This window comes from Gadus chalcogrammus, chromosome 2 (genome assembly GCF_026213295.1).
Source record: "Gadus chalcogrammus isolate NIFS_2021 chromosome 2, NIFS_Gcha_1.0, whole genome shotgun sequence".
NCBI classification, from domain to species: Eukaryota; Metazoa; Chordata; class Actinopteri; order Gadiformes; family Gadidae; genus Gadus; species Gadus chalcogrammus.
In genome coordinates, this window is record NC_079413.1 from 15659268 (window position 1) to 15683270 (window position 24003).

The 24003-nt window shown below is 40.8% G+C and overlaps 1 protein-coding gene across 1 annotated transcript; it reads left to right on the top strand.

Moving 5' to 3' along the window:
- Positions 1-21250: 21250 nt before the first annotated feature.
- On the top strand, positions 21251-23589 carry LOC130376043 (interferon-induced protein 44-like). The gene is made up of 4 exons (XM_056583245.1): positions 21251-21334; positions 21950-22121; positions 22241-22341; positions 23051-23589. The coding sequence occupies exons 1-4, from the start codon at positions 21254-21256 to the stop codon at positions 23225-23227; spliced, it is 531 nt and encodes a 176-aa protein (XP_056439220.1). The 5' UTR covers positions 21251-21253; the 3' UTR covers positions 23228-23589.
- Positions 23590-24003: the final 414 nt, after the last annotated feature.

The following is a 24003-nucleotide window of genomic DNA, read 5'->3' on the forward strand; positions in this document are numbered from 1 at the left end:
TGACGGTTGATGAACGGATAAATTGATGGCGAGCTTCCCAGTCCAAATGTGATCCACTATCATCATTCCAACGGACCCGGTGGTAGGATTGTGTCAGTCTCCCTGATCGACACCAACGAACGCCTTCCCTGAGCACATTCCCTGACTTGACTATTCCCTTAACAAATTGACTCGGACACTGATTGAAGTTGCGAAGCAACAAAGAACCATACTCAAATGAGATATTTTATTTTATTCGTTTTTTTTGGCCCCATAGGTTGCAATTGTATATTATGTGCACAATGTTCAGTTTCAAATTAAAAATGCACATTTAACTACAACAACCTGTGTGCATTGGTTATTGCTTTATTCCCAGCTCCTCGGAACCTGGAGGTCCAGACGTGTACATACCTTGAAGTGGGTTACAGTTTCCCCTGTCATAGGCTGTTGTTGGCGAGTCCAGGATAGATTTGGATCAGGGAGCACCGCTCTGCAGACACGGGCTGTATGACCTTGCATCCCACACCGGTAGCATGCAAAACTTGAGTTCTGGTTTGCAGTGCCAGTAGGTGCCTGGACTCTTAAGAGGGGAACAGTGGGTGGGGCATTTTTGATTCCAGGCGAGACAGCTTGGCCATCTGCTCCTCTTGATTAGCAGCCAATCTCTTGACCATCTCTGTCAACTCTGACCACTCTGTGTTATGCTTTGTCCTTTCCGTCCTCACATTTGTTCCACCCTCTGGTGTAACATGCACCTGTGCATATGTTTTCTTTGCCTTATGTAGCGACTGGAACTTTTTAGTCTCTTTTGCTAGGTTCCAGAGCTCATCTTGTAGCTCTCGGAAACTCCAAAGCCTGGGCTTCATCGGTGCAATCCTTACGTAGACCTCCTCATCATTAAGCCCTCTTAAAAACTGTCGGGTGAGTTTACTATCACGGTCTGGGAAAGGTCTCCCCCCTATTTGACTTTCTTCCACAGCCCGCAGCTTTGCCTCCAGTGCAATAGCATAAGAGCAGGGCGACTCTCCTGTCCTCTGGCTACGCTCATAGAAGTCAGCTAGTGGATCTATGGAGCTGTGTGAGTCCCCATACTCCGCCTTCATTTCCCTAAATGCTTTCTCAGGGGTTTAGTCATTGGGATGTAGATTCAGAACCAGCTTCCTGGCCTCACCACTCAGGTGTCGCACAACAGTAGAGAAGCGAAGGTGCATGGGGAGCTCAACTGCCTCCAGGAGATACTGCATGTCACAGACCCAGTCCTCTACCAGAATCTTGCTGTCTGCTTACCAGTGAAGACTTGGACATTTTTCACCTGGTGAGTGCATGAAACCACCATAGGCAACCGGTGGAAGGTCCGGGTTGGTGAGAGCTCTGCTAGGTGGTCTTTGTAGTGGCTCAGAAAGACCGGGGTGCATATGTGGGATGGATGATGGATAAAAGGTTGTGGGCTGGGGGAAGACATTGGGATACATGCCGGCTTGAGGGTATGATGCAGATGTTGGTAGATAGGCTGGGGCAGGGGCATGGGTAGGAGCTGTGTGGTCAATAGCTGCATAAGTTACATCCAGTGGAATTTGAACTGTAGATTGTGACACATGCATTTGGGGGTTAGGTCCATAATCTGGCCAGCAGCATGGGGGTTACTCATAAAGTTCATTACTTGGGGTGGTCGAAAGCTTGGCAGGGGTACTTGGGGTGCTTGGGTGGGATATGCATAACTGGTGTAGGCCAGGGAGTTAGGCTGAACAGTATGGATTGGATAAGGGGGGGTAATTGGATGATTAGTGGGCTGCTGTACAGCTTGCATCTCCGAGAAGCCGGGGCGTGAGAAGCTTTGAGGTGGCAGCATGGTTGTGGAATCAAGCACGCTGGCTTGAGGAAGGGGTGCAGAGACCATCGGTGACTGGACCGCGGCCTGGGGCACTAGAGAGGTTACACTGGACAGGCTGTAATCTGACCTGTTGGTCTGGTAACTTGGTCTCGCACCACGGCTGTTGTCAAGGCAGAGTGGGGGTACCTGCATTGAGGCTCCAGAGCCTGGTGATGTGTACCTATAAGCTGGAGTACTACAGTGATTGGTATAATGTGATATAATTGGGGGTTGTTGGGTAGGCTGTGAGCCTGCTCCTGAATCTGTGGGGTTCCAGCTGGTCTGATGGTCTTGAGTGTGAGACTGTAGAGGAGCATTTGCAAACCTTATGGATCGGTTGGTAGTCTTCGGCCTCACTGATTGGTGATGGTTTACTGTGTGCCCGTCAGCTGTTGCGCCATGACTCAAAAGGGGGGATGGAGGACCATAGTCGTGGCTTGTTTCAGGCATTGGGGAATGTTGGAGACCTGTTGCCACAGCAGAGGGGCCCTCGGGCTCGGATGGGGAATCTACATTAACACCACATTCTTTTTTTTTCACTTCAAGTCAATTAAATCAAGAACACAGCTCTATCCCAATAACAATGAAATAAACCAACAACAGCTTAATGTCACAGAACGTTCACACAGAATCACAATTTACGTGTCTTGGTAACAGAAAAGAAGAAAAAATCCTCAAATGAACACAGCAAACCAAGGTTCGTAACAGCCTTTAAAGAGCCTTATATATTGCAGAAGGTTTGCATCCTGCCAACACAGCTTCACAGGCGATAGTCGCTTGGTCCACTCAGAAATGGCAAAACAGTTCAATACCTTAGCAAAGTGGAGGATGTTGCCGTCGGTCAGTTTCTTTGCGGTCTCGGAGCACCACAATCCGGGTCACGGCACCAAAGATGTAACCCAAATGTCCCGCTGCCTCTCTATGACCCTTGGACTCTGCGTTGTGTTTGATTGTTGGTGTGATGGGTAGAGAAGGACCACGGGACACAGTTGTTCGGGATTGTGGAAGACGCTTGTCAATCTGTCCTTTACCAGTCCCATCATCTTTTCAAATTAAAATCTTGTCATCGCCAAAACATATAAGTATCTGGGTGTGTTACTTGACTCACACCTCACTTACCGTGAACACACCTCCAAGTTAACTAAAAAGTGAAATCAGAAACTATATGTATGTAACAAGATTAGACCATACCTATCCTCTACTGTTTCCAAAACCTATCTGCATGTGATTGTATTCTCAACCATTTCCTACTGTTTACCAATATGGTCTCTCACCGACAAGGAATTTACTTAACCCATCGCACGGCTATACAACCAAGCTTTAAAGATCCACAGCAATCTTCCGAAATGGACACACCACTGCACTGCACTCATTCAATCACACGCTCTGTCCTTTCAAAATTGTATTTACAGTCATGCTATCACATTTTATTTTCAACTCCAACACAGCACCTCACAAACACTCATCTCCCTCTTACCAACAAGTTTCAAGTTTCAAGTTTATTTATTCATACATACATACATACATACATACATACATACATACATACATACATACATACATACATACATACATACATACATACATACATACATGCATGCATGCATGCATGCATGCATGCATGAATGGGTCCCCCAAAATAAGCTATTGAAAGCTTTTGGGCGGGGGCCCAAGGTTAATGAAAGCTATATAAATCAATTTAGCGATGCACAATGTGGTACCATGCAAGAAAACATAAATAGTGCAGACAATCAAGCATACAAATACATACAATCAATCATACAGTACATTTAACTTAACAGTGCCGACAAAACAAACATACAAATACATACATACAATCAATCATACAGTAATAATAATCCCAGTACATCCATCATATTGTTAGGGTACATTATAAATAGGTAGCCAGTAAATATGCTTTTAGTTTTTTTTTAAAAGCGGACAGAGAGCACAGCTTCTTTAGATCCTCATCAAGTCTGTTCCAGATCTGTGGCCCCTTGCAGGCAACACTCATACCCGTACAATGTAAACGCCGTTGTTTAACCGTTATCAGGTGTTTGTTCCTGGTTCGGTGTTGGTGCTGGGGGTGGCAGATAGGGAGCAGGCCGGTCAGTCTGGGGTTTAGGCCATTTATGACTTCAAACATTAGGCAAGCATTATGGAAGAGATTGAATTCAGTGAGTCTTAGAAGACCATGGCAGTGGAAAAGCGGGCGAGTTGGAGTATTTACTGCAGCCCAGGACATAGCACGTATGACTTTCTTTTGTAGACTCAAGTTTTAAAAGGTAACTGGGAAAGGTATTGGACCATATGACATTACAGTAATTCAGATGCGGTTCAAAAAGGGTTTTGTACATAGTGAGTAAAGCAGATAATGGTAGAGAATGTCTGAGTTTGTAGAAAAGACCAACATATTTTGATAATTTCTTTGTCAGATGATCAATGTGATATTTGAAGTTGACAAATTCATCAATGTGGACCCCCAGGAATCTTGTGGAGCTTACCCTTATGATCTCCTGATTGTCAATATTGATATGTACCAGTTCAGTATTGATTTTCTTTCTGTTTGAGCAAAATAACATATAATTAGTTTTATTAACATTGAGTGAAAGTTTGTTACATTTAAACCAGGCATCCACTTTGATTAACCCTGTGTTTACAGTGTCTTGGAGAGTGAGTAGGTTTCTGTGTGAGGTGAAGAGATTTGTATCGTCAGCAAAAATTACTTTATGAAAGATATTGGTGGAATTTACAAAATCATTGATGTAAAGGATAAATAAGAGTGGCCCCAAAATTGACCCCTGGGGGACCCCATGGTTTATGTGCTTGCAGGATGAGCTACAGTTATTTGCAAAAACATACTGTTGACGGTCATAGAGATAGCTTTTGAACCAATCAAGGGCGAGGCCTCTGATACCATAGTGGTGTAGTTTGTTCAGTAGTATCTTAAAATCAATAGTATCAAAGGCCTTTGATAGATCAAGGAAAATACCTATTCCAAATTTACCTTCATCAATACAGTCATTGATTTTTTCAACAAGGTCAAGTATAGCCATACAGGTGGTGCTCTTTTTCCTGAAGCCAAACTGAGATGGAACAAGAATGTTGCATTTTTCAAGATAGCCATTCAGTCTGTTATATACAACCTTTTCAAATACTTTAGAGAGAGTTGGTAATAGTGATATGGGGCAATAATTGCTCATGATGTTCTTGTCTCCTGATTTAAAAATTGGTATGACCTTTGCAATTTTAGCCATTTTTGGCACGACCCCTGTTGTAAGAGAGAGGTTAATGCAATGAGCGAGCGGCTCCAAGATCACATCGACAATAGTTTTCAGAATTTTACTACTAATACCATCAATACCAGCTGTATTTGAGGTCTTTAAGACCATAATTATCTCGAAAAGTTCAGTACTGTCTGTTGGCTTCAAGAAAAAGGAGTGTAAGTAATTGCCAGTTAAGTGTTGTTGAAAATGTACCCCCTGGGGTTGTCTGATGTTGGCAGCGAGATTTTCCCCAATAGAAACAAAGTAGTTGTTAAAATTTGTAGGGAGGTCTTCTTCGATGTCTCCAGTGACTGGAAGAACAATAGGTTTACAACCCTTGTTTAGGACTCCACTTAAGACTTTCCACATCCTCTTGCAGTCACCCCGTGATGAATTGAGAAGTTCAGTGTAATGGTTACTCTTACTCTTTCTAATTATGTGAGTGAGCTTGTTTCTATAAGTAGGGTATTTCTTTTTAGTTTCAGTACTTGGATTTGTGAGGTAGCACTTATAAAATTTATTCTTATGTTTGATGGATTTTACAATTCCCTTAGTTATCCAGGGATTATGGGCAGTGGTCCGGCATCTCATCATCATCATCATCATCATTTTTTCCCACTCGGCGCATTTCATGGCCTTGGGGCGCTTCTGCTGGAGAGTTGGAAGTCTCTGTTCCAGCATCAGCAGGATGTCTGGATTCGACATCACATCGTGACTTCAGTCAGGGTTAGGTGCTTTGTCAAAGACACCTCGACACTCTGCTTGGTGAAGCCAGGGATCGAACCAACAACCTTCAACAACCCGCTCTACCACCTGAGCTACTGCCGCCCACAATCTGACCGATTTCACAGGGATAGAAACCTTGATGGAGTCATTGATGTATTTTATCAAATTGTCATATGCAGCGTCAGGAGTGGTACAGTTGTAAATGGTCTCCCATGGCTTGGTTAGCAGGTTAGCATTTAACAGCTGTAATGTTATCTCATTTATAATTTTAAATTTTTTAGTTTTAGGGTGTGGGATCGAGTACATTTTGGCTGAGCCATAAAAGAATGCTATGGGAAAGTGGTCAGTGATGTCAGACCGTACCACTCCTGTCACTAACATGGTGTTCCGAATGTTGGTAATGAAGTTATCGATGATGGAGCTGGAGGTCTGTGTGACTCTGGTGAATGTGTTGATAGTGGGGAAGAAGGAAGAGGAGTGCATAGTATTAATGAAATCATGTTTTGCTGCATCATTCTTGGATATGTCAAGATTGAAGTCACCAAGAATGATACAGTCTTTGTTTGACTTGTTCAGTTTGTGTAACAAGTCTTCCAGTTTACCTCTAAAGGTGTAGAAGATGGAATCTGGTGGACGATAGATTACACCAACAATTAGGTTTTTATCCTTAGTGTTAATTTCAATAAATAAAGATTCAGAGTGATCATCATCAATATCAAAATCACAAACTTTTACAAAAAGACTATTTATTACATAAAGGCAAACACCTCCACCTATTCTATTGGGTCTGTTCTTAAAATGTAGGGTATACCCGTCAAGGTTAAATAAGTCTACACATGAGTAATCATTGAGCCAAGATTCACTGCATCCAATAATATCGAAGCTACAACCTGTGGTGGTGAGTAATGAAGTTAAATCATCATAGTGTTTACTAAGGCTTCTGATATTAAGATGCAGCAGAGAGTAGTTATGCTGATCATAGACAGGTTTTAAATGCTCTGGGTCATAGACATTACATGTGACATTGCTACCAATATCAGTACATTGCTGTGTATCTCCATCATTATTGAAGTCAACAAAACCCATATTTCATAATAGTTGGATTTTCAAGTAGGTGTACTGGGAAAACACTCATCCATACAACCATACCCACACAAAAGCACCAGGCATACATACTCATACACATTGTCGTGGAAATATCAATCATAACTATAAATATACAATCACATACAAATTATATTAACCTTGTTTATATAATTATTACATTCGAAGGAACTGTATACATTCTCCCTGTAACTTAAGTTAATTCGTATTCAAGTTCCCACTGGAGCCAGTAAGTCTGGTTTTGTGACCAGGCCAATCGACTGACTTCTTTGTTGTGTAAACTCGTTTACAGCCAAACCTGTAGACATGTCCAATACCCACCCATTGTATTACAAATTTACTTGGCCTAAGGTCACTCCCACTTCCTTCCCACAATGTTAATGTTCCCTACAAGAATCTTGTGAATCTATTGTCTCGGCGAATGTGTTCTTGGTAAACTTTGCTGCCAGTACTTTTCCCATGATCATGCCTTAAGATTAAATCAAATATTTCGCTGTCCGACGTGTCCGTGAGAGAACTTTCTCTTCATCAAATGGCGTTGTCGGCAGGATCCCAATATGAGATCATCAGACTGGTAAGTTATGTTTCTTTTAAATGACTATCTTGCCATTCTGACCCTCTGACGGGATCCGGAATTTGGAAAATAGATAAACACATGTGATTAGGATCTGACCTGGACCTTTGGAGGCGATTAGCACTAAAACAACTATTCAGCTAACGAGGGGATAAGTGGACATAGTTGCCTGCCTTTGGTATGATGAAAGTAAACTAGTGGTTTATTTTATATAAGGGTTAAGATAACGCCCTCGGGAAGATCGATCTAAAAGCATGAGGTTTCATTTAAATTCTTATTTAGGCGGAGGCTCTGTCTGATATTTTTTGCTAAAATATCCAAGAATTAGGAATCCCTACGAATTGATAATCCGTACTACGTAGGCATCAATGATTGGCCAGTAGTAAACTGTTTGTTACTACGAATGGAAAGCTTGTGCCGTGCGAATCATTAGCAAGATTTCACTCTGCAGATTAACTCTTGTTATGTGACGAATGCAGGAATGTTGGCGGAGAACGTTTTGATTACTCTCAGTAAGGGTAACAACCCTCCAAAGAACTACGTACATTACAAGAGTTACGTTGGTGTGTTAATGAACTGTGTATCCCAAGTAGAACCCATTCAGTAAGTAGCCCGGTAATAAAACAGTTTGGGACCCCACATACGGCCAACCAGTGAATGTATTTGCTTGGACCTCAGATGAATGGGTAATGTACGTCCCTCGGAAGTTATGCAATTCTGACCCAGGACCTTTGAACGTTTCTGTACTGACAGACCTTTCACTGGTATGATGAATAGATAAAGATCTATTTCAAATAGGGCTGATAATTGCACCCACGGGAAGAAGTTATTTAATTTTGACCCGGACCTTTGCACCGTTTCTGCACTGACAGAAACGGTTCAAAGGTATGATGAATGGACACTAGAGATCTATTTCAAATAGGGCTGATGATTGCACCCACGGGAAAACCAAGTAGGATGAATTGAGTGGCCTCATGTTGTTTGAACCTGAATGAAATGTACATAAAATAGAGGAGCCTCCCAACCTAAAGACACCAACGACGGCGAAAAATTTGATTTAACCACTGTTCAACTTTTCTTGTCATGTTACTAAACTTATTTTATTTCAGAAAAGTGGACGAGTGGTAAAACTAAATATAATAGAGAAATAACGTCCGGCCTTTACGGACGCAAACAGTGCCAGCAGGTAAGTATGGCACTGAAACAACTGAGGGAATAGGCCCCCCTCCGTTGTGAAAAGAAAAAATATATAAAAAACATCGTTGTGTCTCATCCCAATTGTTATGTTATGTATTTTTCGCGCCGTATTTCTATCCTTTCTTTCCATGCTTTGCTTTCATGTTGTCTACAACCTCTTGTAGACCCTTCTTCTCTCCACAGCGCTGGAGAAGCAGTTTTACGCCGTCCCGAAATTCTAAATGTATTTGAATGCGATTGTAATAGATTTACTGCTGAGTTGTATTAATATGACCTGAGAGATCGTATAGATTTTTTTCAGATGAATAGCAATGTCCAAGGAACGAATGCCCGAAAATCTTAGCAGTTCAGGACACTGATCCAGAGCCAGGGGACAATTCAACTCCACAAAAGCTTATTCTTCAAACAGGTTTGATTGACAAACCACGAGTGAGTACCCTGAAACTAACATAGAAATAAATAAATCGGGCTCCTTTGAGACATTGACTTTACTCTGATTTACAAATTTGTACAAAATATATTAATATCATTCAGTTAGGTAACATTTCTTTGTTTCTTTATCAAACAGATCTGTGGTCTCCATTTACGTTGAGTCCCACATGTTTTAAAATTATTAAATAACATTAACATAGCCTACTTTTAGCATTAAAGAATTCATGACGTAAAACTATAACCCAAGTGATTGTGTTTTGTTTCGTATATCCCTATCTGTTGTATCAGCTGTGTGTGTATTCCTTTATTTGTATTAATTTGTTTGTGTTTTCTTTCCAAAAGAACGTCTGACTCCCACAGTCATAAAGAGTAAAATGGGCGCCCATTCATCAAAACGGGACGCTAAGGTGACAATAACGGTATCTAAGCAAATAAAAAAAAAAGAGCGGACATGGTAAGAACTCGCTATGGTAAGAAAAAAAACGATCCTATAGTGCCACCAAGATCCCCTGCAGATATAGTCTTGAGGGAAGAAGGCATATACTCGGTCTTTCTATTTACTTATGATGTGTACGAATGGACAGATGGCTGTTGGCCAATAGGTGGTTCTTTTGATTCTTGCAAACTACAAGAATTAAAAGAAACAATAACGTCTGGACCAAATCCGAAATGGGATTTTCATTACACACAGAATTGTTTAGATGCATGGATTCGCACTGCAAAACGACACCCAATACCGAAACCAGTTAAACTAGAAGTAACTCCAGAAATCGCTTCTAACATTTAAAAAAAAACGATGCAAATCAACCCAGATTGGACAGAAGTGTATAGAACAGCTCTGTTGAACATAACAGCAACTAGTAATGCAGAACATGTTGATAAATTAATGACTGAAATAGCGTTAACAGCCGCAGAAGTAGACGCTATTAAAACAGCCCAAAACAACATAAAAGACAAAACCGCCCTCGCTACACTTTGTGTAAGGAGCCAACGTCAACTCGTTAAAGAACCCCCCAGATGCTATTACTGCGAAAAGATTGGTCATCAGGAGAGATATTGCAGAAAGAAACACAGAGACAAGGCCAAACCGTCGGCCCCGCCCATGGAACCAGTCAACGGCCCCCACACCATGAAGAACACGCTCCAACGCCCAGGTGAGTATAATCATTACTAGGACCCCTTGGAGAAGGAAACAACGATCCAGGCAACGCTTCTTCAACTGTCTTCCACCCCCACCGAAAATCCAAAATGCTCCGTGCAGGTAGGACAAAACCATTTTGAATTTCTTGTCGATTCTGGTGCTACAGTATCAGCTATTAACAAAACTGGTATTTTACAAGAAAGTAACCAAACATTGAAAACGGTTGGTATTGCTGGCATTTCGATGAGTGAAACAATATCAAAGCCAGTTCCTACTATTGTATCACATGTCCCAGAAGTTTTTAATCTCTCCCACCTCTCCTGTTACAGTTCACCCCAGAGTTTATCCCAGGTACCATCTAAAATATGGGCCATGCATAAAAATCATGCAGGATTTGTAACCTCTTCACCATCTCTTAAAGTTACATTAAAGTCAGATGCTACTTTGACCTGTACTCGATAATATCATTTGTCCCCCGAAGCATTAGATAGAATTCAGCCGGTAATAACTTCTCTTTTATCTCAAGGTATTCTAAAGGAAACAACTACTAGTCCTTGTAACACACCCATATTGCCCCTCCCGAAGCCAGGGAGACCAGATGAATAGAGATTTGTACAAGATTTGAGAGCAGTCCACAATTGCGTTGTTCCTATCACACCCATAGTACCAGACACATACAATACTGTCATCAATCCCTTCAGATTCCACACATTACACAGTAATTGATCTATGCTAAGCGTTTTTCTCTATTCCAATACCATCTGACAGCCCTACCCATGGTTTTTATCATAGTGATATGATCATGTTAAAGTCACTTAACCCAAATGTTCTCCTCCCCAGATGGCAAGGACCAACCCAGGTGTTACTGACCACGAGGACTGCAGTCAAACTCCAAGGAAAACCAGAGTGGATCCATGCAAGCCGATGCCGCCCAGCACCTCCAGAAGAGGAAAGCACCAACGCCTCGAATGGACCACCTCTACCGTGATCTGCATAATACTCCTGATGAGCCCAGCAGACCAATGCAACGCAACCACCAGTAACAACGACCGACTCCCGACCATAGCGGAACCCCAGCTAACCACATCATCACACAACCAGTTTGCAAGCCTACTTGCTGCAGCTCAAACCCACTTCAACACCACCAAGATGGGCCCCTTACTCTAATGAAGAGTTACCAAATGAGAAATGAGTGACCTAACATGCTCGACATAAATTTTACTAATGTACATATTGATCATTTACTTTTACTAATTTCTTTGAATTTGCAATTTTACAAATGTACATATTGATTACTTTATTAATGATTTATTTTCTTTGACTTTCAAATTGATTACTTTATTAATGATTTATTTTTACTAATTTCTTTGACTTTCATTTTATTACTTTATTAATGATTACTTTTACTTTTACTAATTTCTTTGAATTCGCAATTTTACTAATGTACATATTGATTACTTTATTAATGATTGATTTTTACTAATTTCTTTGAATTTTGTTCCTATCATTCTGTTTTTTGAACTTGTTTCGCCATCATTTGTAATCCTGTGCCATAATATACTACCTGTAATAAGTGTTGATCTTATGATCAAAAAGGGAGGAACTGTCGTGGAAATATCAATCATAACTATAAATATACAATCACATACAAATTATATTAACCTTGTTTATATAATTATTACATTCGAAGGAACTGTATACATTCTCCCTGTAACTTAAGTTAATTCGTATTCAAGTTCCCACTGGAGCCAGTAAGTCTGGTTTTGTGACCAGGCCAATCGACTGACTTCTTTGTTGTGTAAACTCGTTTACAGCTCCTGTAGACATCTCGTTTACAGCACCTGTAGACATGTCCAATACCCACCCATTGTATTACAAATTTACTTGGCCTAAGGTCACTCCCACTTCCTTCCCACAATGTTAATGTTCCCTATAAGAATCTTGTGAATCTATTGTCTCGGCGAATGTGTTCTTGGTAAACTTTGCTGCCAGTACTATTCCCATGATCATGCCTTAAGATTAAATCAAATATTTCGCTGTCCGACGTGTCCGTGAGAGAACTTTCTCTTCATCACACATACAGATAATTATGTGTGTGTTCGCTCACACAAACATATACGCAGAAGTAAACCAGTACCATGTCTTGCGAGATGATTTTGCATCGCTGTCACTTCCGTTTACCCATATCATATACCCATAACATGCCCCAAGTGCGAGTCACTAGATCTGTCTCCATGGCCCTCCACCCACTGCCCGCATACAATAACGGCTATGGGCAGAGGTCCTTCATCCATACTTTCACCAAAGTCTGGAATGGCATTCCCCATCACATTAGAGCATTACAATCCATCACACAGTTCAAAAAAGCTTATAAACTGTTGCTACTCACCACATACACTTGCATACACTGACTTATATAGATCACTGTCTGTGCTCAGTCTGCTGTCTATATGATTGTCCTACTGATGTCTGACGTGCTATGTCCCTGTTATGTGTTGTATCATGTAAATGTGACGTGTGATGTGCCTTGTCCCTGTTACATGTTATATGTGCTGCAGAACAGGAACCTGCTGGAAATCAGCTATTTTACTGAGACAGGCCCGTTTTAAATTGTAACTTTGTTACTTTTAATACTTTCCTGTATAATAAATAAAAAGAAAGAAAGACTGTGTTGAATGTTGGCAAGTGTCTTTTGAGCCATTTCTCAGAAATATGTGCTGCGTTTAATGTATTGGGCTACTTACCTGGGGGTAGGCACACTTTCGGCGGTCCCTCAGGACATCCTGAATCCTACATTACCCCGTCCAGAAGGCTACCGTTGATCTAAACGGCTAAACAGCGCACAACATGTTCACTCACCTGGACATTGAAGCCATAGGCATGGTGTGGGGGACCTAGATCCTGTCCCACTCAGTCCTCTCCAGACTAAGAACTGTGTTACCCCTGCAAGGCAATGGCAATAATCCCGACCCTCACACAAACAAGGCTTCGTGCCCAGTATTTAAGAAGATGCACCATGACGCTCGCGGAAACTGTTCCTGCAGAGGTTGTTACGAGGTAAGTATTGCTGTAATTTTTCAAATTACATAAAAACAATTCAGTCGTTTCTGAGGTAAATCGAATAAACCTTTTATAAATGGGTGTGGCTATGAACAATAACTAAATAAGAAATAGTAATTTATTGGAAAGTACTATGTTTATTTCTAGATAGTACATAATTAAACCTGGGCTGTTACCAACATAAACCTTTGGATAACTACAATTGTAACTTGAATTGATGGGTAATACAAGAGTTGTTATTAAGAATTGGTTGCCTACTTTCCTAGGAAGTAAACAATTATGTCTGAGTTATTACCATCCTAAAACAAGTTGAGTTGATGGGTAATAGTGGAGGTTTATCTTAGTACTTCAGTTCATCTGTATTTACCTTCTTATTACCAGTGGTAATTACCCAATAATATCTATGATTTATATAATTACCAGGTAAGTACCTAGTAATTTGGGCATTGTAAAAGGGTTACCCAGGTGTCCTCAGACTCTCCTCCTCCTGTCCACCAGGTGTCCTTAGACTCTTCTCCTGTCCACCAGGGGTCCTAAGACTCTCCTCCTCCTGTCCACCAGGTGTCCTCAGACTCTCCTCCTGTCCACCAGGTGTCCTCAGACTCTCCTCCTGTCCACCAGGGGTCCTCAGTCTCCTCCCCCTGCTCTACAGATCCTGCCGCTCCCGTCTGCGTTTACTTGGTTCCCCTCAGATGAGCATCCTCGTCCCTCTACCCCCTCGTGACTCATTCCCTCAGCAGATCCTCCCTGTAGACACCAGTTACCTTCCTTAGTGACCTCCCTTAGTAACCTCCCTCAGTTCCCTTCTTTTGTTTCCTCATTGTTGTCATGTGCCTTTGCTGTTGAAGTTTCCAAACTATTAAGTCCTCATGGGGTATTTTCTCTTTGAGATCTTGGAGCTGTTTTTTAAATTGTCTTTATTTAATCCTCATTCCTCTGTTTGCATTTGGTTCCAAACCCTTGTGTTCCTGCTGCTAGAGATTAGATTAGATTAGATTTATCTTGATTGTCATTGCACGTAAGGACAACCAGTACAACAAAATGCAGTTAAACATCTAACAGTAGTACAATCAATAAAAATTGTTGATCATTATAGCAGTGCTTAAATTAAAAATTACAGATTGCATGCATTGTGTTAAATTTTATTGTTTTTGGTTTTACTTGCATGTTATTGTGTTTGCAGTGTTTAACTATTTATTTAAACTTCCAGTCGTTGGATGTGTGACTACAAAATTAATGAACGTCTACCTAATGAAGTTGGACGGTTTTTAACCAATGGCTTGAGGCGGTGAAGGGCTGGAACTCGGGACCCGGTGATACTACGGCGGTGCGGAGGGAACGGCGGGGGAAACCATGGAAACGAGAGTCACTGTTGGACCCATTGGACCCAATCACGAGACGAAAACAAGCCCCCTCCTTCCTGCCGCACCTGTTTATGGTTTATGTTTATTAAGTAAATTGCTGGTCTATAAAGGAGCTCAGTGCGGTTGATTCAGGGCTTGGCATCAAACATGTGGAATTTCGTTGAGAAGTTCTGTGACGCTTCAGGTAATTAATCAAATTTCTGAACCAAATTTCAATGTATATTATAACCTGTTTGGTCTCTGATATATATTTTTTCTGTTGTTGTATAAAAATTAAGAAACTTGCAAGAAATCAGCACGTAAGTTAAATATTTTTTACAATTTTAAAGACTATTCAGTTGTGCTGAACAACATTCTAATGCCAGACATCGATATCCCTCAGCTCTTAAAAATGCTTGGATCAACATTAATTGGGGGTAAGTGGTATTTCTCAACACTTAACAAGGTTATCTTAACAATGGCTGATTCTTCATTTATTCATAAAGTTATCTTCATTGGCTGTATGAGGAGCCGAGTCAAACTTCTCGGGCAACTTGAAGTATATGCTTTTGTAAAAACTTACTATAGCATCACAATGTGTGGATGTGTGGAGCTCCGTCTGACCAGCGGTCCATGTCCGAGAGAGGGTGACGCCTCTGGGACACTTACAGGTGCATCTCAATGAACTAGAATATTGTGGAATAGTTAATTAATTTGAAAATAATAATATAATTGTTATATTCTTTCATATATTATATTTATATTATGTTAATTACAATATCACATAAGACCAGTAAGAAATACATTTTTAATTCGGAAATGTCGGCCTTGTGAAAGGTATGTTCTTGTATGTGTGCTCAGATCTTGGTTGAGGCTCCTTTTGCATGAATGACTTCATCAATGTGGCACGGAGTCGATCAGCCTGTGGCCCTGCTGAGGTGTTATGGAGCCCAGGTGGTTTCGATAGCAGCCTTCAGCAAATCTGCATTGTCGGGTCTCGGGTCTCATCTTCCTCTTGATAATACCCCAGATATACATTTTTTATGAGGTTCAAATCAGGCGAGTCTGCTGGCCAATCAAGCCCAGTAATCCTATGGTCATTAAACCAGGGATTGGTACTTTGACAGTGGAAACTGCTGGAAAATCAAATCAGCATCTCCATAAAGCTAATCAGCAGAAGGGAGCATTAACTGCTCTAACGTCCTGGTGGGCAGCTGCGTTGACTTTGGACTTGATAAAGCAAGGTGGAACAACACCAGAAAATGACGTGGCTCCCCAAATCATCACTGACTGAAAACTTCACACTGGACTTCAAGCAACTTGGATGCTGTGCCTCTCCATTCTTCCTCCAGACTGTCTGGGACTTTTATTTCCAAATGAAATGAGCGACAGACCAGTTCTCTTAGCCTAAGTAAGATGCTTCTGACGTTGTCTCTGGGTCAGGAGTGGCTTGATACAAGGGATGTGACGTTGTAGAAGCCCATGTCCTGGATATTTCTGTGTGTGTCAGCTCTTGATGCACTGACTCCTGCCTCACTTCACTCATCGTGAAGCTCCCACACATTGTTGAATCGCCTTTGCTTGACAATCCTACAGGCTGCGGTTCTCCCTGTTTCTTATGCACCTTTTTCTACCCCACTTTCTCGTTCCGCTCAACTTTGTATAAATATGCTTGGATACAGCTCTCTGTGAACAGCCAGCTTCTTTAGCGATGACCTTTTGAGGCTTAGCCTCCTTGTGGAGGGTGTCAATGACTGTCTTCTGCACAACTGTCAGGACAGCAATCTTCCCCATGTTGTGAAGCCTACTGATCTATTAAAATACTCAGGAACCTTTGCAGGTGTTTTGAGGTAATTAGTTGATAAGAGTGTTACACATAGTCTACAATATTAAACTTTTTACAATATTAAAAGTAACTGAGTTTTTGTTTTTTATAAGCTGTAAGCAATATTCTTCAAGATTATTTCAATTAAAGACTTGAAATATTTCACTTTGGATGCAATGAATCTATAAAATATATCAGTTTCACTCTTTAAATGTAATCATTGAAATTAATTAACTTTTCCACAATTTTAAAAATGTATTGAGATGCACCTGTGTGTGTGTGGACATCCGTCTGTGCAGCTGTTGATTAACCAGTTCTAGAGCAGTTTGTCCGTTCTGGGCTACTGTAGAAATATGGCTATGGTAGCTCCCTGAAGGGGACCCCTGGCTGTTTCCCAATGTCAAGGAAGCATGCTCAACGGCCGCCCTTTTAAGGACGCTACGTCATTGAACGCCGACAAGCACTGTTCCAATGTTGAGGACATTCGAAAGCCGCGCCATTTTCGCATCCTTTGTTTTTGAGAATTCCCAGAGATTGTCTAATATGAGGAGAATGGGCACTCGCTGGTTAGTTCCGGTTTTCTGGACTGGTTGCAGTAATAATCTCTGTCCACGCGGGGCGCTCGCAGGCGAGTCCAGAATGAATTGGAGCCTATGGAGTTTTATCCTCAGAATCCACTTTTCTCACGATGTAATTTTTTGTCAAGTAATTTGAAAGTTGCGTTCAAAAGGAGGGGCTAAGATAATAAACTCAGCTGAATATTGCATTTTTTAAGGTCACGTATCTATTCTAAAAAGGCGTTAAAAACATGCGATGACGTCACACATTGTCATACTGTCAGAGGTACTGCTTTACAGCAGTTTCTTAAGCACTTCCGCATTTCCCCGCAACGATAACTCCAGCTGTTGGAGGTAAGGCATTTTTTTGCTTAATACAATAGTTACAGAGTTTAGTGAGCTAATGTAAAAAGAAGAAATGCGCAAATGTTTTACATATGTATGTTACTTACAGAGAGTGTTTCTTTTAATCCTCACTAGTGCAGATGATAAAGATTTTTTTTTAGTAACGATTATGAGCTATTTCTTTCTCCTGAAATAGAAACCTGGATTAGAGTCATTATTTTAACACTGCATCAACTTAGTTTACATCAGTAAACAATCTCCTAGAGAGCAGTGTTCTGTTGCACTCCTCCTCATGCCGCTTCCTTTCTTGATCTTTACAGTTGGACCTTGATGCTGTGAAAAAGGACAAGTCTTCTTCCTCTGTCCTTTTTCTCTGCCTCTGTTCAGTGTTGTTAAATCATTTCTCTTTTTTTTTTTTTATTTACTATTAGTTGCTGTTCCTATTGTGTTCTTGTTAGTGTGATGTTTGAATAAACTGTCCTGTTGTAATGTTGGTATAATGTTTGTATAATTAAGCAATAGATCACGACAGGCTGTGGTATGTGCTCATTATACCACTGTTAAGGGGCGTTGTCCGGCCCCGACGCGCAGCGGAGGGCCGGCGACCCCACTGACTGAAGTGATCTATTGCTTTTATACAACGGTTACTATTATGGCAAAACGAAAGTCATAGACACACTGCATTTAAAAAGAAACCAAGAAAGTCGAAGTAGCCGTTTTATTAAAGAATACAAAAAAGTAGTCCCTTCTGGCTGCCTTCAAAATGCACGAGGGTCGCTATGCAACACACTTTAGCGTCCCTCCGAGATAAGGCTCGGATAGAGCGGTTCGCCGGCAATTTATCCTATGGAGCAGTTCACTCGCCGTGTGCCTAAGCTTTCGTTAGTCTCTCCATCGCCTTGCTCACTCCCGGAGCAACAACATTTACACCCTCTCCATCGTTCAACATATTTTTTACTTTGTAACTGTTTCTACTTCCAGGCGCGGAGTGATATGCAAACTTTCACAAAATGATCGGGCGTCATAGCAGTTATGTATACGCTCATTATACAACAGTTAGGAACCAATCAGATCGCTGGATTTAGGCCCCCCGTTGTATAATTACTGTTATACAACTGTTTCAATGTGACCCAGACCATATTTCTCACTTGACAAACATGTGTAGCTTATAATGTGTTGCAGGGCAGAGCAATTATATTCAATGGCTTAAAACAAACCCATCTGTAAAGATCACTGAATGCATAGAAATCAATGACAAGTGGTGTAGATGGTATTCCCTCTGTGCAAGGTCATTAGCCCAAGTCCTACGAAAAAATAACGACTGTAATAGCAGATGTTGAAGTTGTTAAATCGTTAACTAACAATTTGTATGGAACAATCTGTTAAGGTAAGTTAAGTGCTTGAGTCTCGACACTTTAGAGAATGTCCAGCACGCAACTTGAATAAGCCATGTGCGATTTTACCCGGGCTCCAGCGCAACTTTCCTTACCAGGTGCAGCCTCAGGTAGCCTAGGACCATTCATACAGGAGCAAGCGAGAACGTTACCTTTTTCTGTCCTTGGGAAACGAAAAAACGGACAATCCGTTTCCACTGTTACTGCAGTTTATCATTGCACATTTACGAGGCATTTCTTTTTTAAACTATCTTTATTTTCGAAAAATAGACAATGACAGATGAAATGATATTGAGCGGGACATTGACTGTATTATTTAAGGTGGTCATACCGTACCTACCATGTATATAACACATTGAACACAAGAAATGGAAGAAATTCCATTTATACCCATGTTCTTTCACCATACATAACTATAAAAAATAAAAAGTGCCTGCAGGAAAATATAAATACAGTATGCAAAATTAACTTCGACGGAAAGCCTCCGATGTGCTTCAGCTTCAGATGCCATCAAGAGGGGTCTCTGGTCGTAATCAGTCGCAAGTCCGTCCCTGACCAATCAGCATTCATTAGCAGAATGCTAGCGTGTACGGCCAACAAGGGCCCAAACTGTAAGAAATCAAAAGGACATAAGTACTCATTCATTTGACTAGGCCCATAGACTCCCATTCAATCTGGACTCGCCCGCGATCACTCCCAGTGGATGTCTAATGGAACTACAACCAAGATCGGTACAATGGGGCGTATAGGAAGTGCCCAGGCTCTTCGTAGACGGGCTCTGGAATTCCGAGATTTTTCAAGGATGCATCGCTGCATCCTAGACGAGCCAAAACTACCCACAATCCACTGCGTTCACACGCTGCACGGGATATATATATATAAAAATGGCAGAGGGAAAGCAGTACACGTTCAAATGTAAGTGAAGTTATATTCAAGTTTTCAGAAATATTTTGTGCCGTATTGGTTTTTATAGATTCATCATGTTAATGCAAATAATCAAGCTTAAAACCTGTGCCACTTTTCAAACGTTTTTGCAACTTAATGATACGTTGCTATATTTTGCATGGACGTAGCTATGGTGTTAAACACCACTGTCAACAATGTAAATTTACTCGCTCACAAGATAACATTATTTATGTATATCTATTTATGTTTGTGTTTAATCTTTTTTTTAGGGTCAGCCCAGCAAACGGAGGCTTTTGTGCACCTAAGGGTGACCCACAAACATGTTGTCAAATAAATGCACCACCGATCATTTGCAATGTTTGTAATTTGTAATGAACGTATATAACTGTATTTTATATAATATACTTATGTGTTCAAAGCACTGGTAGATTGTCGGTATATATGAATGAATCAGATCAGTTAAATAATATATCCAAATAAATGCATGTTTATCATAACTTTCTTGGTCTTTTTCCCCACTGCATAATAGTAATCAACCATACTGTAAATGTGATGCATGAATTAAGTTCTCAGACAATTTCACTTAGTTTTATAAAAAATTGAATGAATTTTTTTTTTAAATAAAGATCGAGCAACCGCAACAAAGCTTTTGTGACTTGCTCAAAGAGGCTCCTCGCGAAGGAGACATGACCGCATTCATAACAGACAAAAGTCAAATAAATATCGATCAACTTGATTGCTGCCATGTTTTCTTCATAAGCGCACATGTGTTTACGAGCGTAAACGCAGTATTAAAAAGCGGAAGCGCTTCCACACTAGCAAGTCGTTCCAAAGTCTGAACGTTACAAACGCTAGGAAGCACTCGAGCTAGCACTCTAGTCTCATCTCCATAGGATGCGACTAGCAAGGACGCGTCCTAGCAATGCTGCAGCCTTCACATTGGGAAACAGCCAGGTCTCTAATTATATATAAAGGCTCATTCAAAGGCTTTGAAAACACAAAAAAGCTTTGAAAACTCAACATTTCTGCCGTTCTGCTAAACGCCACTTAATTCTACACTTTGCATCTTGAATATGTAACGCATTGAAAACAAATATTAATTTGGTTCTGTGCAAATATATATATTTTTAAACAGCGATAGAGAAGAGGAAGTCAAGTGGCTGAATTCGTTCAGCCTCGAAGAGGGCACCAAAAAGCACCTTCGGATTCTGCTCTATGGCCCGTCTGGAAGTGGAAAATCCAGTTTCATTAATTCTGTTGACAGTGTTTGTCAGAACAGGATAAGCCGTCCTGCAGCAGCCTCGAGCAGTGGGGACACCTTCACTGTCACGGTATATTGTTCCTGGCAACTCTTTATCTACGAAGAGTTTTGTATAACTGTGTATACAATACTCTTTGTAGACACAGTTTTATCAATATCATTATCTAATATGGGAAATACTGAAATAAAATTGCACTCTTTTAATAGTACAAAACACATCAAATCCAAAAAGGGAAGGCAGGCCGATATCACCCGTTCGTCTTCAACGACGCCATGGGCTTGGAAGGCATCAGAGGAGTCTGTGAAGAGGACATCAAACACGCCATGCAAGGACACCTGAAAGAGGGTTACAAGGTATAATGTTTTGGTCTATGTATATATTTCTTCAGTCTTCATAGATCTGGGCCGTGTTTCAAGAAGCAGGTAAGGACATCTTTAACAAAACCCAAACTCTGACTCCAACTGGGACTCAAGCCAGCGTTTTCATTTTCAAAACCAAATATTTCAATCTGGATGAGCAGGGTCAAAATAAGAGCTTCACAGGAGTTATGGAGTGGGGATGTTTTTAGTGGAGGAACTGTGTATGATGTCATCAAAAAGGAATCCTGAGTGCACGTGTGCAGGATTCTTGTTACATGCTGTAATGAGTCTCCATGGTAACTAAATTAAGATTATTTTGGGCTTCCGGGTCAGCGTGTGGTAGTTGGTGTCGACTTGTCAGCAATGGAATATGATATGCATTATTATTATCCCATGAAAATAAGGCTGGCTGGAATTCTTGAAACCAACACAATCTAGACGTTAGACCTCTCCCACAAAATTTCAGGGCATCACTTCTGTGATTGGTTCAGAGAATCCATCATGCCTGTCCATCATCGGTGTGTGAAAACCTTTCTGAGTGGGGTAGTCATAGTCATAGTGCATGAAATATGACCATCAATCAACAGTTTATTTTGCATCAAATTTCAGTTCAATGCTGCATCTGCATTGCATCCGTCCGATGAAGGCTATAACGAGAACCCTGATAGAAATGACATGGCAGACATACTGGTCTGTGTTGTTTCTGCCAATGCTGTGCCTTTTCTGAAGGATGATACCCTGAACAAGATGCAAATCATCAGAACAGCTGCCAGAGACTATGGTGAGAATAGGGGAGTTCCTCCATGTGCGTAACAGGGTTTTGTTTGAAGCATAGTTAGTGTTGCTAGTTTTGAGAACAAAGCTAATATTGACCTATGTTTCTGTTCTGTCTGTGTTAAGACATTCCACAGATGGCCATTCTGACAAAAATTGATGAAGCTTGTCCAATCGTTAAAAAAAGTATAAAAAATGTCTACAAAAGCAAGCACATCAAGAAGATGGTAGGTCCTATGTGTGGATGCTAGGTCATATCTTTGGTCGGTAGGTCCTATGTGTGGATGATAGGATGGTAGCACCTTTGTTAAGATGGTAGGCATAGGTCGGTAGCTCCTATATACAGATCGTAGGTCCTATGTGTGGATGGGAGGTCCTTTGTTCAGATGGTAGGTCCTTTGTTCAGATGGTAGGTCCTATGTGTGGATGGGAGGTCCTATGTGTGGATGGGAGGTCCTATGTGTGGATGGTAGTTCCTATGTGTGGATGGTAGGTCCTATGTGTGGATGGTAGGTCCTATGTGTGGATGGTAGGTCCTATGCTTGGATGGTAGGTCCTATGTGTGGATGGGAGGTCCTATGTGTGGATGGGAGGTCCTATATGTGGTTGGCACATGGTTAACATCAGCTGTCTTTCACATGATGTTACTTTGTGTGAACAGCCTTCACATGCTGTTGATATGTTTCTATGAACATGATTCCGTGAATTTTCTTGTATTACTAATATGCCGCTAGATATTGGAATGGAAATACAAAAACATTTTTTGGACATTGATCCCATTTGGAAAGAACTACTTTCCATGCTCTATTTGGACAACAAATGTGACTGATGTTGAATAATTTATTTATTGTTTCTGTGTTTTATTATTGTTTTATTATTAATTTAAAAAAATCTTAAAGGTCACACATCATTAGTTAAAACTGCTGCTTTTTTCAGATGGAGGAGCTCCAAAGTAAGCTGGGAATTCCTTTAACTGACATCTTTCCTGTGAAGAATTACCACGAAGAACACGACTTGAATAGTGACATTGATGTGCTGATCCTAAAAGCACTGAGACAAATTATTCAAATCGGAAACGACCACATAAATAAGGGCACAGAATTTGTTCGTTAGCCTGCTTGATGTATTGTGGCGATCGTGGACGTTCCGAGTGCCGCAAAGGATCCTGAGAAGGTTCTGACTGTCGCTAATTGGTGCGTAGCGTCTCCTGAGTGTGGTAAATGATGTAGAGGGAACCTCGGTGAGGGGAGTTTGCGAACACCACCACCGCCAACGAGGTGTTCATGTTGGTGGGTCATGAGTTTCACGTGTGTGGGTGTGTTTAAATAAACGTAATGCTAGACACTACCATAAAGTAAAGATGAATGTGACAGGGAAAAGGGTAAATTCAACAAGCTTAAGCAGAAGGGAAAAAGTGGTTTACACCAGACTAAGATTAGGACATACAGATTTGAATGCAACCTTACAAATAGTAGGAAGGGGTTATGGATCATGCATAGAATGCCAAGATAAAGAAGCTGTAGAACATGTTATTTTTGCATGTTATATATATAATAAATTGATATAATCTGCAATATGGCAGACAACGGAAGAAGAGAACTCAATTCATGTTATACTTGAAGAAAAGGGGATGACAAGGGAGAGACTTAAAGCCTTGTTTCTTTTTCTTAAAAATACTGATATAATGAAAATAATATAATTATTGCTATTATTTTTATTTATTTATTCATTTATTTTTAAGTACAGATTCTACGACGTGCAGTATTACACACTCCTGTACAGTTGTTGGCGGTAAGCCGAAAAAAACATTCTGCCGGTAATCTGCCAAAAAACAAAAGGTAACCCTTCCTTTTACAGTCCCCTAATTACTAGGTATTTACCCGGTACAT

Bases quoted from the DNA above. Each gene is read 5' to 3' on its own strand.
- LOC130376043 (XM_056583245.1), top strand. From the start codon at position 21,254: ATGGGCTTGGAAGGCATCAGAGGAGTCTGTGAAGAGGACATCAAACAC. The intron at 21,335-21,949 runs GTATAATGTTTT...ATCAAATTTCAG, and splicing joins ACCTGAAAGAGGGTTACAAG to TTCAATGCTGCATCTGCATT. The intron at 22,342-23,050 runs GTAGGTCCTATG...TGCTTTTTTCAG, and splicing joins GCAAGCACATCAAGAAGATG to ATGGAGGAGCTCCAAAGTAA.